We start from the raw sequence: 16,460 nt of genomic DNA on the forward strand, positions 1-16,460 counted from the left end.
ATGTTGTAAATATGACACATTTCTTATACTTAATTACAAAATGAATATAGGCCTTAATTTGCTTGCGGTCTCATCTTAACATTCTTTTAGCAACACATTTAGGCCAATTACAACTCAAATTTTTATTTTAATTTTGGTAATTTATTCAGGGCATCAACTTTACTTGGTAGTCCAGAGCCGACTTTTCTACTGGTTGAATTAATTAATTAATTAATTACAGTAAACCGTCGAAGGTTACGTGTTGCGGTGTTGGACTATCAAACGCCAATCCGTTACCAACACAACTAACGGTTCTCTTGCTCAAAAAAAAAAAACTAACGGTTCTCACAAAACGTCACCGTTTTATTTGTCAACGACGTCGCTGAATGTGTCAACGGGCGGTAACGGTCAATACGGCAGTTGAAAACGTTAAATACAAGTAACGACATTTTAAGAAATTAAAAAATAATTAAAAAAAAAAAAAAAAAAAAAAAAAAAACATAAACGAAAACGAAACTCGCGGGAAAAGAATATAAATACATAGAATTAGCAAAGAATCCGGACCTTTTCAACGGCCAAGATTTGTGGAATTTTCCCAGACAAGCTGACAAAACTGCTCGCCTCTTGTTCTTCTTGTTCTTGCTTTTGTTGTTGGGTGGTATAGATATTCGTCAAAATTTACACGGAAACCAAAAAAACCCGACAAAATTGCCACCTCGAAGTTTCCGAATCAAAAAAACAATTGATCTTATTGTGGGAAACTTCAATTTCTTTTTTGGGCCTGAGGAGGAGGTTTTTCTGTTTTTATTTTTCACAAGCTCTGGTCGTAACCGATTTTGGTCAGTTTCTATTTGGTTTTGTCAGCAAATATTATTATCATTTATTGTTTATTTGGTTATCCATTGACTATGGTTTGCTGCTTTATCAGATCGAATAGAATTGTTCCGGCGACTTGGGTTCTTGAGAATTTGATAGCAATTGGTGGTTTTTTGGATGTTCATTAAGTTGATCGGGTGAGAATATGAGGTGATTTTTTTGGGTGTTCATGAATATGATCGGTGAAAGAATGAACTTTTTACTACAGGTACATAGATGCTAAAGTCCTTTTGGTTTTCAACTATTATAGCTTTTTTCTATTTTTTGTTGTTGTTTGTCATAGGAAGCATCATTGGTATTGGAGAAATACATGGTGCCTGTTATTGATTCTTGAACTTGTTTTAGTTTGTTCTGATTTAGAACAGCTTTGTTCTTCTGTTAATTTCCATAATTTCCTGTCTTTCATAGCTGACTTTATTTTCTCTTTTTTTCTTTCTTTTTGAAACCATTATCTGAAGGTTGCTGCATAGTTAGATTTTGTGTTGCATCTTGAAGATTTGAGTTGCATTTTCATTATTCTTGAATACCCGAATCACGAATTCGCCTCTCTATGCCCGGAATGGAACAATTCCGGCATATTGGAGAGGTGCTTGGAAGTATGAAGGCCCTCATGGTGTTGCAAGACGATATTCAATTCAATCAATGTCAGTGCTGTTTGCTGTTTGATATTTTTTGCTTGGCATTCGACACAATTGCAGAGGAGATAAGACACAACCTGAAGTTTGAAGAGAAGAACAAGAAATGGAAAGCTCTTGAGCCGCCTTTGGGAGAGCTCTACAGGGTTTTTAAAGAAGGTGAGCTTTACATTAAGTATTGCTTGGATTTCAAGGATTGGTGGGGAAAAGCAATCAGTATCCATCAGAACAAAGATTGTGTTGAATATCACATACACAACTTGTTCTGCTTATTCCCTGCTGTAATTGAGGCCATAGAGAATGCTGGAGAGATAGCGGGACTCAATGAGGATGACATGAAAAAGAGGAAAGTCGTGCTCACGAGGAAGTACAGTAAGGAGTGGAATGACCCAAAACTTTTCCATTGGAGATTTGGGAAGCAGTACTTGATCCCTCGAGAAATATGTAACCGGTTGGAGAGTGCTTGGAAGCAAGATAAATGGAGGCTTATTGAAGCACTAGAGGATAAGAGAATTTTGCTCTCTGATGCTTTGACAAAAAATGAGCACAGGCTTGCAGACTTACTGATCAAGAAACTAAATGGGTCAGAGCAATTTAAGGGAAAACTTTTTCCAAGTTCAATTTTATTAGGAGCAAAGGATTACCAAGTGAGGCGCCGGTTAGAAGGGGGAGGCCAGTATAAGGAAATTCATTGGTTGGGGGAAAGTTTTGTTTTGAGGCACTTCTATGGGGAGGTTGAGTCTTTGAATTCTGAGATTTCTACCCTCCTATCACTTTCCCATCCCAATGTATTGCAATACCTTTGCGGCTTTTATGACGACGATAAGAAAGAGTGCTTGCTTGTTATGGAGTTGATAAACAAGGATCTCGTCTCCTTCATGAAGGAGAATTGTAGCGCAAGGAGGCGGATTCTGCTTTCTTTCCCGGTTGCTGTTGAAATCATGCTTCAGATTGCGAGAGGCATGGAATATCTCCACTCTCAGAAGATCTATCATGGAGATCTGAACCCTGCTAATATCCTTGTCAAAGTGAGGAATTCCACAGAAGGCTATTTACAAGTGAAGGTCTCAGGTTATGGCTTATCATCAGTAAAAACTACTACTCGAAACTCAACAAACCAAAATACAGACCAAGGTACAACAGACACTTGTATTTGGTATGCGCCTGAAGTTCTGGCTGAGCAAGAACAGCCAGGAAGTGCTTTTACTTGTAAGTACTCAGAGAAAGCAGATGTCTATAGCTTTGGTATGCTTTGCTTTGAGCTCTTGACAGGGAAAGTTCCTTTTGAAGATGATCATCTACAAGGAGAGAAAATGAGTCGAAATATAAGGACTGGGGAAAGGCCTCTCTTCCCATTCCCTTCACCTAAATTCCTTGTGAACTTAACCAAAAAATGCTGGCAAAATGACCCAGTTCAGCGCCCAAGTTTCTCATCCATCTGTAGGATTTTACGTTACATCAAGAAATTTCTTGCAATGAACCCCGACAATGGTCAACCTCAACTGCTCTCACCTTCTGTAGACTTTTGTGAAATAGAGGCTTTGTTTGTAAAGAAATTTCCTGCAGAAGAGGGTGGTGATCCAGCTCCAGCATCGCGAATTCCATTTCAAATGTTTGCTTATAAACTTGCTGAGAAGGACAAGACTTCTATGAGCATTAAAGATGATGAGAGTCAGGATCCAACAAATGATGCGACCTCAACTGGCAGAGATGATGGCGGGTCTGTAGTGGATGATCAATTGGTACCAGCTAGTGATACAGCTTCAGTTAGTTTTGATTTAATATCAGTTTCTTCTGAGACCCCAGTAAAGAAAATTTCACAAAGAAATAAATCTGCAGAACCTAAGATGAGAAAAGGCCCAGGTAGGCTACTTCTAAACTCAGCTTATTTTCCTTTGAATTATTGGTATTACAATCCATCCTCTATTGCAATGTCACTAAATTTTTTGAGTTGCTTACACAGGAACAACAAAAACACAAACACCAAGACATTCACCAGCACAATCACCATTGAGAACATTTAGCCACAATTTGAGGTCAACCAAGGGGAGTATGTCGCCATTGACTATGAGCCCTATACACCCAAGAATAAGAGGCAGGCCTGTCCCTAATTCTTAGGTTTGTGGGGACTTCACCTAACTGAAACAGAGTTGGTGGTGTTCCATAGAAGTTTTTCCCAAAATGTGGGATTCCCACAGTAGCTTGTCACATACATCACTTTTTTTTGTCTACTTCTGAAAATGAAAAAAAAAAAGGAAAAAAAAAATGTAGTTTTGTATGAGGTTAGAGATAGTGAACCTCCATGACTGGCTGCAAACAAGTGTATCCATGTTATAGGACTACAATTTTGAAGTAGATATATATTTTGTCATTACACAGTTACCATGTGATTGTGCTCTGTATATTCGGCCTTGTTGGAGGGCTTTATTCTTCTTTTCTTTTTTCTTTTTTCTTTAATCAATATTGGACAGATTTTAAGCTAACTGCAATCCAAGATCTTTAAAGCCTAATTCTTATATAAAAATAAAAAGATGCAATAGATTATCAGCCTAAAGCGTCCACTTCATCACTTCATGATATTATTTTTTTATCATCAAACCAAAACATCAATCAATTTTTTGTGTAAACAAAATTTGAACTCCAAATATTTTATTCAACGACAAGAGACTTTACTAGTTGAACTATTTTTAAAGATTGAAAATTATCAATGGCTTTATTTAAAATTAATCATCTTAAAAATAAAAAATCAAGAAGCACTTTGACACCCTTCTTTTAAAACAAAATGAAGCACTTTTAAGTCTATACAATTGTGATATTCCACAAAGATTGGGAAAAAAGAAAAACTCATGAGACAGGATATCTTGTCAGATCTTTTATAAAAAAAATAACCATATACATCAAATTTTAGAAAATATACAATAGCAGCTTCCTATTTTGGACAATAATTTCTTAATTACAACTCAATAACGAATTTCTTGTCAGTATGAACAATGCTTTTGCGCTGTCTTTGAACAAACTAGTCAGTTAACAAATGCTAGTCCTTCACCGAAAACTTATACAAGGAGTTCAGGACTGCAAAACAAATCTGCATTGTTCTGAGGAGCAAGTGCAAAAATAGATCATATTTGTTTCAACTGACACAGCTGTTCCCAAAATCCTACTTTTATCTTGAATCCAATTGTTCGGAATTCATGTCTATCTCAATCAATCATTTTAAATCTTAAAGCAGTAGCTCAGGCCTCTTCTATCAATGGCAAAATGATGGTTTTAAGCGTTTTAATTTATCATTCTTGCATCTCAATCTTCCACTTTGGAGACCTGGAATCAGTTGTCACAATCTGTCTGGCTTCTCTTCAAAGATGTTCTAGGGCTGAAATGTTGCACAACCAGTATTTCCAACCAGTTGTGCCCATCACATGATCAACTTGAGCTGAAGAATTCTTCGGATTCTCAGCATTTCTCTGTGCAAAATTATGGTTTCTGCTATGAACAATTCCCCAGAAAACCTTGGGGTCACATGAGCTGCAAAAAAGCCATAGAAGACTACAAATCCTTGGTCTCAAACAGTTCAATTTTCCTCAAACCAACTGCAAGACTTTTATACACCCACTTGAACTGGCAGCAACCACCATGTCTGATTTCCCTCTCCAGCAAACACTTGAAACAAACTGCCCGTTATCATCATCAGTCTCTTTCCCAGAGATAGGATCAATGGAGCCAAACTTATGGGAAGTAATAGGCATATATAGAGATCTATGATAAGCATAAACCTGAGAAGAATGAGACCACTTTAATATTAAGCACTGAACTTACTTGAATTTAAAAGAAGGAAACAAAGAAGGAAAACCGTTCTTAATTTATTTATCCATGAACTCAGTGTGACATAGGCAATTAATGCATACCTCATTTGTTTCTGAACCACATGCTATGTAACCATTGGCAGTGGATAAACCCACAAAATTCTGAGGACGCAAGAGGTGCAGAGTTGAACCAACCAGAAAAGGGGGCAAGAAGTCAGATTCTTAAATGAAGCAAGATCTATGCCAAATGTTAGAATAAAAAAAAAAAAAAAAGGAAATAGGTTCTAGCATAAGTAAACCAACCTTCTCGTTAGTATGCCCACTAAGGGTTAAGATGTTGCAAGCATGAGTGGACGGGCCACTAGGACTGCTTTTTTTGAGATCCCAAAGCTTTAATGTATTGTCGGTGGATGCAGAAACAAGTGTTTCAGAGTCCAAGAATTTTGCATAGCTAACAGCTTTGTCATGGCCAGCCAATACACACCAGGGGGTTCTAGTATTCCGAAGATCATAGCAATAAGTTCTATAATCAGAACACCCTAAGGCCAGCAAATGTGAGGAATGAGGAGAAAACTGAACACAGCAGACATTTGCAATAGTCCTGATCGTATCTAAGCAGTTTCTCTGCACAAGAAGTTCTATTGCATAAGACTTTCAAAAATTTTAAGTGGTAGCCAAAGCTAGAACGAACATGTGCCAAAATGCAACATTATCTTTTCTTTTTTTTCTTTTTTTAATTTGTTAGTTACAACAGAGGAGGAGGGATTTGAATCTTAGATGTCATGAACACACAAGAAATGCCAACCAATTGAGCTACAAGACTAAAGCAAGATTGTCACAATCAATATGTCTACCTGCACATCTTGCCAGGAAAGTTCTGGCATCCTACTTGATCATTTCTATAAAAGAGTTCAAATAACAATATTGCATTTGTTGTTCACCATTTTCAAGGAGTACCATAAAGGAACTTTTTGCGAATAGGACAAATCTCTCTAAGGGAAAATATACTCTTAAAAATCATCAATGATTTGGCATATACGATGAATCAATCTGACAGTTCTTGTACCCAAAAGAAAATATAAAAATTAGGTCAAATTACACTGAAGGTCCCTAAATTTTAGTCCTTAAAAGTTGAAAACAATCAGTCCCTAACAAACTTAAGTAATCACTTTTAGTCCTTGATATGTCTAATGGAGTGATGACGTGTCATTTTTAGTTTGGCCACATCATCTAAGGGACTAAAAGCAGTCACTTTAAATTTCAAGGGCTAAAATACCTCATGGGCTAAACTTTAGGGACCAATAATGTATTTAAGCTTAAAAATTAAATATTATCCCATTTCTTCTTATACCTTCTTTAAAATCATTGGATTTTTTTTTTTTTAAATAAAAAAATATATATAGGTATGCTACCCAACCAATGGGTCTTAAACCCATGAACTCACCCTCCCCTTAGAACTTATAAGGGGAGGAGGTGCCAGTTGAGCTAGAGCTTATTGACTTAAGATCGTAGAGATTAAAAAATAAATAAAGACCAAAAAGCAATCCGTTTCAATTGTAACACTAATTTTACTAAGTACCAATTTTCTTGAAGTACTAGTTTGTGTTGGATGAAGTGAGAAAAAGGAGAGAGAGTATGCATGCCTCAGTAATGCTCCACAGTTTCACCGAGTAATCATCACTTCCACTAGCCAACTTTGTCGGACATGCTTGAGAAAAGTCAACAGACCAAGCCCTCTTTGAATGCTCCGTGAATTGAGAAAACACTTGACCAGTACTTGCATCCCATAACTGGAAATCCATCCAAGCAAATCAAGTTGAGAGCAATGAAGAAAAAATTAGTAATTATAAAAAGCAAGGCATACGCACAGGTTAAGATGCAATGTAATAGAGAATCAAATTAGAACCTCCAGTGTTCGAAATTGTCTTGTGATACCATGGATCAAGTAATCATAAAGTTAATATTATTAGGAAACTAAAAGACTTAGTCATTAATCAAGATTATACATCAAAAAACACTTCCATTTGCTAGCATAACCCAACTAACATATGCATTTTAAGACCCCAAGGGGTAGCACAATCAGCTTGAAACCATGCCTCATGAAGCAGAGGTCCCTAGTTTGAATTTCCCATTCCCCCTTCCTTTGAGGCCAAAACTTTAAATATATATGATCATAGACATCATCACCTACAACTTTAAATATAGTCTGTTCTTCCTTAAAGATAATGTCTCTAAATTATGTGTGGAGGTTAAAAAGAAATAATACAATGGCAGTGTGCACATGTTTCATATTATACATTGGGAGTATGATAATTAAATTGGAACTGCTTCTACTTTGCTGAAATCTTGAAGTCTAAAATCAGTTTCATTATTGCAGTCTTAGAAATTTCATTCAAGCCTAAAATAACAATTGCTCATGTCTGAATTAACGGAGGAAACCAGAACATGGACATTAAGAAAAGGAACTAGCTTAGTTCAATTTATGGAGGGACATGTAGATCTAGCACAAATACTGACAATGAAAATGATATTTTGCTCTAACAAAAGGATATGGATGATCACATTCACAATATAATAAAACCAGTTAACATCTACCTATCCTATTAACTCAGAATCTACTATAACCTATAGAGGAGGAGGAGGAGGAGGAGGAGGGAGGGGAGGGGGCATCTGTGAGATAAATCATTGATTATCCAGCAAAAAACCAAGATAAAAGAACATGCTCCACATGAATTGGCCCATTAACATTATGGCCCAAGTATTCTTTATCAGTTCACACTCTCTTACGTGCAAAATATACTCACCTTCACTACACCATCATAATCAGTTGAAGCCAGATAGTTCCTGATATAGTTGTTCCAGCAAACGCAACTGAGCCTTGATTTATTTGATATCTCAATTACTGGATAATGAATATCGACAGACTCATTAAAGAGTGCATTAAATTCAAATATCTTTATTTTCTTGGACACTCCAGCAGCAGCAAAGTAGTCTTCATCCCGGTCAAAACTGAGAGAGCAAATTACATTTGCAGAACTATTGAAATCCCCGTTTCTTAGTATCCCACGCACTTCAAACTTACTATAACGAGCATATTTGCACAAACCATCAAAGAAGTCTCCTAAGGGATCAATAGAAATCTGTTTTTCTTCATCCTTTTGGGCCAAATACCAGTTCTCACGCTTTCTCAATAAATCCTTATCTGCACGTGCTGTGGCATCACTTTCAGAAAGCTGAACTTTGGATCTCATGGAGAAATAAACACTTTCAAGATGACTGATATTCCTCATCAACCCCAAGTCATTTGTATTGGATACAGGGGATGATTGAGAAAGCACCTCCAAACTTGATGGTTCTTTGTGAAGGAACTTATTCTCCTTTCTACCGAGAGAGTCATTGTGCAAGCACACATGAGACAATGGGTTTTTTATGTTGTGCCTCCTCTCAACCTCTTCGATATCTTTTTCTAAGCACCTAATTTCTTTTACTAACTTGGAAGCATCCTTCTGCTTGTGCTCGTCCAACAAAACCAGGAAATGCAATAGTAAATCCGATTCAGCATCATCTTGATCCATGGATGATGATAATTCTTCTGCAGACACCTCCTTTGCTCCATTAGTCATTTCAGATTGTAGAATTTCCCTGTTAGACAAATTAGACAAATTATTAATCCAGAACATTACATCAGAGTATAGATATAGAACCAAGCTGAGGTTCAAAATTTAAAGGATTTGAAACAAATTTTTATTGGTAAATTCACATGAGCACCTGGTGGGTTTTGAACCCATGACCTTACCCTCCACCCCTTTCTTTTGTGGGGGGGGGGGAGAGGAGGTACTGTTATGCTAGAACTCATTGGCTTGAAACAATTTTTTAATATATTGGGCACTCAATCCCACAAGACTACAACCCACTTATGTCACCAGTGTTTTTTTTTTTTTTTTGAGAAACTATGTCACCAGTATTTGATTGTATCTCAATCAGATAAATAGCCAGTGCACTGTTCATCATTAAGAAAAAGAAGAAAGTCACTTTGACATGACATGATGTCAAATGCTCAATATCTCATGCTAACAAAATTTACTAGACTCTAGCAACAAAGAGTTCAGTCTTACCTGGTTGTTGGGCGGGAAGAAGGTTTAGGATGAAGTAGCCAAAGACAGAATCCAGCTTCCTTGGTATTCTCTGATAAAAACTCTGGCGGAAGAATTCTATAACGCAGATCTGACATGGATGCAGCATGCGTTTTTTCTGAGTCAAAACGACCAAGTAACTGAAAGACAACCCAAATTAATCCATTAAAATACAAATTGGTCATTCAATGACTTCAATATGAGCCAACGACTAGCAAGTAAACAGTCAATGATAATCATAAACATTACTCATAGGTCTAACTGACCGGAATCGACTAAATAATGCTTCCAGATTCTAAACTCAGTCAATATTCTTAAGAGAAATGCCACCAGCTATTTCATTTGTTGGCAAGTCTGATATATAAAAAAAATCATAACCTTTATGTCTGGGTAATTTTCTCTTCTAAGAATGCTGGTTTTGTGTGGGCATAAATTTCACAGTTGACATAAATGAGTGGCTATACATGATAAATGCATTTGTAGTTTAGGCTCCATTTGTTTTGTTGTAAAATGTTTGAAAACATTTTCAGCATTTTCGGGCAATGTTTTAAATGTCATTCCGTTCCGGCCAGAAATTTCTGGAATTCTTCATACAGGTGACCCCCTTCCTCCATATCATCCCAAATTCCGGACTGAAGTGGCATTCCAGGCAAAACTTTCAGCATTCCAGCTGAAATGAGTTGGACCAAGATTCAAAGATGTTGGCTTTTTTTTTCTTTTTTTTTGGCTTTAAAAACATGCACACTTTAGTATTTTTTCCTACCTTCCCTTTCACTTACAAGATCCTCAATTTCACCCTCTTTGGTGGCTCTCAGCACTCAAACTCCAGCTTCTCTCTTGCTATCTCTCCACACTCTCAATTTCTTTATCACTTCTCACTGTCTCTCTCTCTCTCACGGTCTCTATGTCAAAGGCTTGAAGTTGGCTGGAGTCTGTCGAAGAATTGAAGAAGGGACAGAAACACCAACTCCACCTCAAAGCTCAATCTTATTTTCAGTTCCTTCATTCTTTGTTATTTATTTTATTTATCTCAGATAGATCTGTATCCATGTGTGTTAATTATATAAATTTGGTCGTGGGTTTGGTGATTAAGCACTTTTTAAAAAAAAACTTTATTGTGTCCGTGTGTATTGTTGTTATCTACGAAGAAGTTTATTCATTTTTAAATGTCAGGTTTCATAAACACGCCTGTTTTGATAGGTTGAGATTGAAATTTGAAATTATTTGTAAATTGTCTTTTTTGTTTGCTGTTTACATAGACTGTAAATGAATCTACTAGTAAGGCTTTTCCTTTTTCTGTTTCAAATGAATATAAAAATTAAAGCAACTCATATTAAACTTCTGCCCACTCTCGTTTTGTATGTTTTTTTAAGTGTTTTATATTTAATAAACTTTAAATTATATATATATATATAGAAGATAGAGAGAGAGAGAGAGAGAGAGAGAGAGAGAGAGGTAATCTTGAAACGGTACACCAGTACATATTAGCACCAAAATATTCCATTCTAGTGGTCAAATCCGAAACGGTCTCCGGAACAGAATTCAAAAGCCTTGGTCAACCCTGAAAATATTTTATGTTGACTGAAATGCATAGTTATAACTTTTGTAAAACATTTTACACCCAAAAATATTGTAAAACGTTTTCAAAATTGTCTCACACACAGACACCACCCCCCCCCCCCAACCCTCTCTCTCCACCATGGCTCAGCCTCTCACACCACCAGTGATCCTTGCCGATGGCCCTTTCCTTTGTTCTCATTGGGATCACACTCCTCTCTCTCTCTCTCTCTCTCTCTCTCTCCAATAACTCCTTAGCAGACCTCTACCTAGAGCTTCATTCATTGCGATCCATCATCACCACCATCCCTTGGTGGCTATCTTCTTCCTTCACATTTTAGGTTTTCTCTTCAATGCTCCGCCCACCCTTGATGCCAGCCGCGTGTTGAGGTGGCTGCTTGGGGTGTGGTGGGCTTTTTTTTTGGTTGGTAATGAAGCTTGTGAACAGTGATGACTGAGGAAGAAGAAGGTGGCTCTCTACTTTTGAGCTTGTGAACAGTGATGACCAGCAACAATACTTCAAATAGACCCAAAATTCATGAACCCATTGAAACATAGAAAATGATTTCTAGCGCATTTTTAGAAACGCAATCAAACACCGGAAAAGAAAATATTTTCCCTAAAAATGTTTTCAGCTAAAAATATTTTTGCTTGGTAAACATTTTACAATGAAACAAATGGAGCCTATAGAACCAAAGGAGAAATTTTTTTAGTAAAATCATCGTCTGATGCCTGAGTCACATGAAACAGGGATGAATAAACAAACCAACGAGGGTCAACTGGAGGGTGACAAAGGACAGTTTAAGGCCAAATATAATGTGGGTCAGCAAGCCCCCAGAGAGCAGATGACAAAAAAATAGGACTGATTTATACAACCATACAAAAGTGTGATTTAAACCTTTATGCCATCAGGTCAAGAGGTGCAGTGAAACTTTGAATTCCCAGAGTAGCTTCTCCTCTGGGATAAGGACCTCTTATTTCATGGCTTAAATCCTTGGCAAAATCAGAGACCAGATCAAACATAAGTCCTTATAATAAAGGTATTCAACATTTTTCAGTTGTACACTCAAGAAAAAAATTGGCTAAGAAAGTGCTATGTTGGTAATATGCAAATTTCCTTTGAAATGAAATACCGACAGCAGAATCACAAGCACCTAAGAACTGGGAAGTTTCAGTTTTCCTTCTTATATCCAAATAAATACTAATAAATCAAAAAATATTTTCAAACTCAGCAGCACCTCAAATCATGGGTCAACATGTTTGCAACACACAAACCGAAGTACAGCCGAAGGAACTTGACATTATACATCCATTCATTCATAGTTTAGAATCAAGACAACTAACGAACATAGTTGACTTAGATAGATTGAACAAACATGCAAACACAACAGAAGCCATCTCCTGTCCATACTAATAAGTTCAGAGTAACAGCTAGTTATAAATTTCTCTAATTATGCATTCCAGAAATGACACTGTATAAATGGACAAATGTTTGCACTCTTTATATTTCTCTTGTGGTCACTGTGTTCCAACACCAATAATACAAACATGCATAGCTGTAGTTTATGAGTAGCAATAATATAAAAGCTGAGATGGAAATGTCAACTAGTAAATGAAGAAGCAGCAACTCACCTCAAAAAGAACAACACCCAGACAGTAGATATTTGAAGAGATTGTGCAGCCACCCTCACTGGGCTCCTCCGGACTTGTATACCATTTCTCTTCCAACTGGTCACCAAGAGAAGACAACTGCTGCTGAGCCATACTAGACGTAAAAGGGCTGCTACTGCTAGACTTGCTCTGAGTTTCACATTGTGTAGTTAGGTTATCTTCATTATATTCAGTACAAGAATCCTGAGGACGAGTGATATTGGCATTGCTATCATATGCAGTTTCACATTTGTAGCCAGGTATTGAAGGGTATTGATGCCACTGCCCAATAAAGTTTTTATTCTCGCTGAACTTCAGTTTCTTTGCATATAAAGCAGCAGGCGGGAGCATTATCTGCTTCATAGGCCTTTTTCTTACAAGGAAACTATCTGACTGAAGAGTATTTTGATCCATAGCACTCTCTAACATTTCTCTACGAACAGGTGAACCAACAAACTTAACCTTATTTGATGGCAATAACCTAAAACAAGAGGGCCGTAAGTCCTTCAAGGCAGTTCCTTGAGAGTGATAATAATCGACCACATTCACAATCTGTCTAAATATATACAAACACTCAAATTTACTTGCTTTTTGGCGCCCAACTTTGAGCCATTGTCTCAAACTAACTCCGTCATGATCAGAACCACCAGTTCGGGGCCCAGAAATACCATCAGGAGAAGGCAATGCAGCAATAACATCAGTAGAAGGCATCACAGTTTTGGGAGCCAGAGATGGTGATATATCAGAAGCTGCCACAGTACTACTGGCAACCTTCAAATTATTCTGGTCTTTGGACTCAGCAGGAAAGCCATCACGAGGTGGGCCTTTACATATGATCCCTTTACCCTTCAACGTCTGTTTAACAAAAAACTCAGAGAACCCTGATTTAGATAAAATCTTTGTCCGAATGCCCCCATGATTATTCCCCGAAGCCCCTTTTTTTTCAGCACTTGTCAACTGTTCCATCATATCATTATGATCATCAGCACAAGGTTTTTGAGCCGATAACTCTGCAAGTGGCGTGCAATCCATATCCTCCCAGAAACTCGACAGTGTCTGACTATTATCCCTGTACATAGTGTCACCACATGAACTCCCACCTCCCAATCCATCCGCAAGCTTATAAAGATGCTGCCATTGGCTCTGCTTACCCTGCATTCTTTCTCGATAGTTTGATGTACCAACAATAGCTAAGTTCGAGCCATTGTAATTGGTCACTCTCAACTCTTCAACCATGACACCAGCATCATCCAAACCACCAGAACTAGCATGGGGTTGTTCAGATCCATTCACATTGTCCACGCTCCTATATAGAACCTTACCCTCTTGAACTGCAAATTCCTCAGCTGGGTCCTGGGAATAGTCACCCTCTACAGGTATAAACATTTCCCGGGGTCCCAACATGTCACGGCTTTCAGGTTTCAGAGAATACTCGCTCTCCTTGCGTTGGAAGCGAACACCCTCTTCCGCACCTAAAGGAGTCACTTCGTCACCCAATCCTTGGTCCATGGCATCCAAACTGACCTCATCCAGTCAAATTTTGGCTTGCCCTATAAAATGGGATTTGTTCAGTCAAACCCCAGATAAACTATTCAGTTTTTTTCTTTTCATTTTCTCCTGAGAGCAACTGCTAGTATTATCAAGCTACCAAAATTAAAAAGAAAAAGAAGTTCAACACCATAATAAAACAAAATTTAACAAATTAAAACAATGCCATATGCTAAAAACAACATATAAAAAAACTATAAACTACCAACTCATTCACAGTTTCACATAACTCAAATTATCCACACAAAAAAATAAATAAATAAATAATAAAAAATCAGGATGAAACATGAAAGTACCAAACCAATTTAGCTAGCCAATCAAATAACAGATTGGGTGAGAAAATTGGACATAATTTTTATATTATTTTTTTCCCTGGAATCATAATTTTGATATTATTAGATAAGAAAAGAAATAACCAATACAATTTTAAAAAATTCTCATTTTTATAATTGTTTGCTAAGAAAATTAAGCAAATGGGCATTCTAAAATTTCGGAATTAACGTCATTTTTAACACCCCATTTGTTTTCACCTCAGAAACCAAACTTTCTTTCAATTTCTCAGGAGCCAAACAGAAACTATAAACTATTTTATATTAATATATAGTCATAAATAAATAAAATACTCCAAAGAAAGCAAAGCTTACCAGCTATTCGAATTTGAACCGAAACGAAACGAAACAAAAGCGCTTCACCGCCTAGCTTTTTCAATCCGGGTTTAAGTATGAAGGTCGTGTAGGGGCAAAATCGGAAATTCACTCGAGGCCAAAAGCCCTAGCTTGGTGAAGATGATAATGGAAAATACTAGTAATAAATATCTTTCTTCTCTCTCTCTCTCTCTAAAACTCACTCTCACTTCACAATTTTGAATTTTGAGTACTTTTTTTTTTTTCTCGACTAAATAAATTTCTTAAATATCTTGGTGTTTTTTATGGGGGGTGACAAATTTATATACGTTTCTTTTTTAGTGTGTTTCTCATTAGATCTACGAATCTCCCAAACGCGGCATAAGAGTGGCCACTAAAACAAGTCACTTTTGATAAGATTTTTTTCCTTTTTTTTTTAATTTATATTTATAGTGTATCAAAAATACTAGTTCAAAATAAAAAAATTCATAATTTTTGCTATAATCATGGCAAGTTGTGGGTGTTAGGTTCATATAGGTCTACAACTTTTTACCATTCACAAGTTACAACTTGTTATGTGGACAAATCGTAATAACACAACTTGTTATGTGAACAAATCGTAATAATGTTGTGAATTTTGTTGTGGTTTCAATATTATTATAAGAAATTATAAGGTCTTTATAGTAGACAAGTGACGTGGTCCACTATTTCATTAAAAAACTTTCATCTATTTAAAATTGCTTAGTCATAATTTTTTTTTAAAATAGAAACTAATTATTCACTCAACAATTTTAAATAGATAAGAGCGTTTTAGTGAAATGGTAGATAAATAACGTGCTCTACTATAAGTACCATATAATTTCTCATTATTGAGGGTGTATTTAATGAAATGAAACTCTTATCTTTCCTTTGTTGACTGCATGCATTAAGAAATTTGAGGCTGTGATTGGTTAGAAAGGGGGGAGACAAACAAGAATAACAAGTACAATGCTTAATAATGTTTCTGGTAAGAATCGTGAAATTTAAATGCACAGAACATTGTACCTTAAATAAAAGTGAAATTCCATCGCCATCCAAAAAAAAAAAAAAAATTTGAAATTCCATCCACATTTGGTCACGGCAAAAAATGGTAGGTTTTGGTGATAAAAATGTGTGGTTGCAGAAAAGAACAGTTTCTCAAACTATTGTCTTTAAATGCTGTTGATGTACTTTTGGACCAATGTGTGTATTTATTATTTAGAAAAATTCTAGTGGCACGTTCTAGTACACAACTCAAGTAAGTTTTTACTGGCCAAATAATACGTGGAGATTGCAACATTAATCCGATTTAGTACGTGTGAGTTTATCTCAACCAAATTGTTTGAAGAGAAAATTTATTAATTAAAAACTTCATAACAGTTGATTTGACATGTTAATGTTATTAATTATAGGTAAAAAAAATAATATGAGTAATCTATATATATAATAATAGATAAATTAAAAAGAAAATTTAATTAAATTTTAAATTGGAATTTAATTAGAGTCTAATTTTGTACCATGTGTTTCATTTAATTTAAATTTTAGAATTTTGTGCCAAGTGAGTTAATTTAGTGTAAAAATTGAATTTTAATTAGAGTTTAATTTTACACCACGTGTCCCATTTAATCTAAATTTTTAAAT

At 36.2% G+C, this 16,460-nt stretch overlaps 2 protein-coding genes across 4 annotated transcripts; one reads left to right on the top strand and one right to left on the bottom strand.

Moving 5' to 3' along the window:
- Window positions 1-545: 545 nt before the first annotated feature.
- Window positions 546-3,872, top strand: LOC111984666 (uncharacterized). Its single transcript, XM_024016289.2, has 4 exons — window positions 546-818; window positions 908-1,063; window positions 1,314-3,353; window positions 3,454-3,872. The coding sequence occupies exons 3-4, from the start codon at window positions 1,406-1,408 to the stop codon at window positions 3,606-3,608; spliced, it is 2,103 nt and encodes a 700-aa protein (XP_023872057.1). The 5' UTR covers window positions 546-818; window positions 908-1,063; window positions 1,314-1,405; the 3' UTR covers window positions 3,609-3,872.
- A 465-nt stretch (window positions 3,873-4,337) lies between these two features.
- On the bottom strand, window positions 4,338-15,099 carry LOC111984494 (protein SPA1-RELATED 2). 3 transcript variants are annotated; one of them, XM_024016131.2, is made up of 8 exons: window positions 14,823-15,093; window positions 12,613-14,180; window positions 9,406-9,563; window positions 8,095-8,932; window positions 6,934-7,080; window positions 5,594-5,914; window positions 5,393-5,452; window positions 4,338-5,260 (listed from the first exon to the last, which is right to left on the bottom strand). In XM_024016131.2, exons 2-8 carry the CDS (start codon window positions 14,137-14,139, stop codon window positions 5,069-5,071), a joined length of 3,243 nt encoding a protein of 1,080 aa, XP_023871899.1. In that variant the 5' UTR covers window positions 14,140-14,180; window positions 14,823-15,093; the 3' UTR covers window positions 4,338-5,068. The 3 variants fall into 3 exon arrangements, with proteins under 3 accessions (XP_023871899.1, XP_023871892.1, XP_065619433.1); XM_024016124.2 differs by having other exon boundaries at window positions 12,613-14,274; XM_065763361.1 differs by lacking the exons at window positions 4,338-5,260; window positions 5,393-5,452 and having other exon boundaries at window positions 5,804-5,914; window positions 6,870-7,080; window positions 12,613-14,274; window positions 14,823-15,099.
- Between the last annotated feature and the right edge of the window lie 1,361 nt (window positions 15,100-16,460).

The sequence above is a fragment of the Quercus suber genome, unplaced genomic scaffold (genome assembly GCF_002906115.3).
Source record: "Quercus suber isolate HL8 unplaced genomic scaffold, Cork oak 2.0 scaffold_503, whole genome shotgun sequence".
Classification (NCBI taxonomy): Eukaryota; Viridiplantae; Streptophyta; class Magnoliopsida; order Fagales; family Fagaceae; genus Quercus; species Quercus suber.

Bases quoted from the DNA above. Each gene is read 5' to 3' on its own strand.
- LOC111984666 (XM_024016289.2), top strand. From the start codon at position 1,406: ATGCCCGGAATGGAACAATTCCGGCATATTGGAGAGGTGCTTGGAAGT. The intron at 3,354-3,453 runs GTAGGCTACTTC...TTGCTTACACAG, and splicing joins TAAGATGAGAAAAGGCCCAG to GAACAACAAAAACACAAACA.
- LOC111984494 (XM_024016131.2), bottom strand. From the start codon at position 14,139: ATGGACCAAGGATTGGGTGACGAAGTGACTCCTTTAGGTGCGGAAGAG. The intron at 8,933-9,405 runs GTAAGACTGAAC...TTTGTCTAACAG, and splicing joins TCTTCCCGCCCAACAACCAG to GGAAATTCTACAATCTGAAA. The intron at 5,453-5,593 runs GTTGGTTTACTT...TTGCGTCCTCAG, and splicing joins GTGGGCATACTAACGAGAAG to AATTTTGTGGGTTTATCCAC.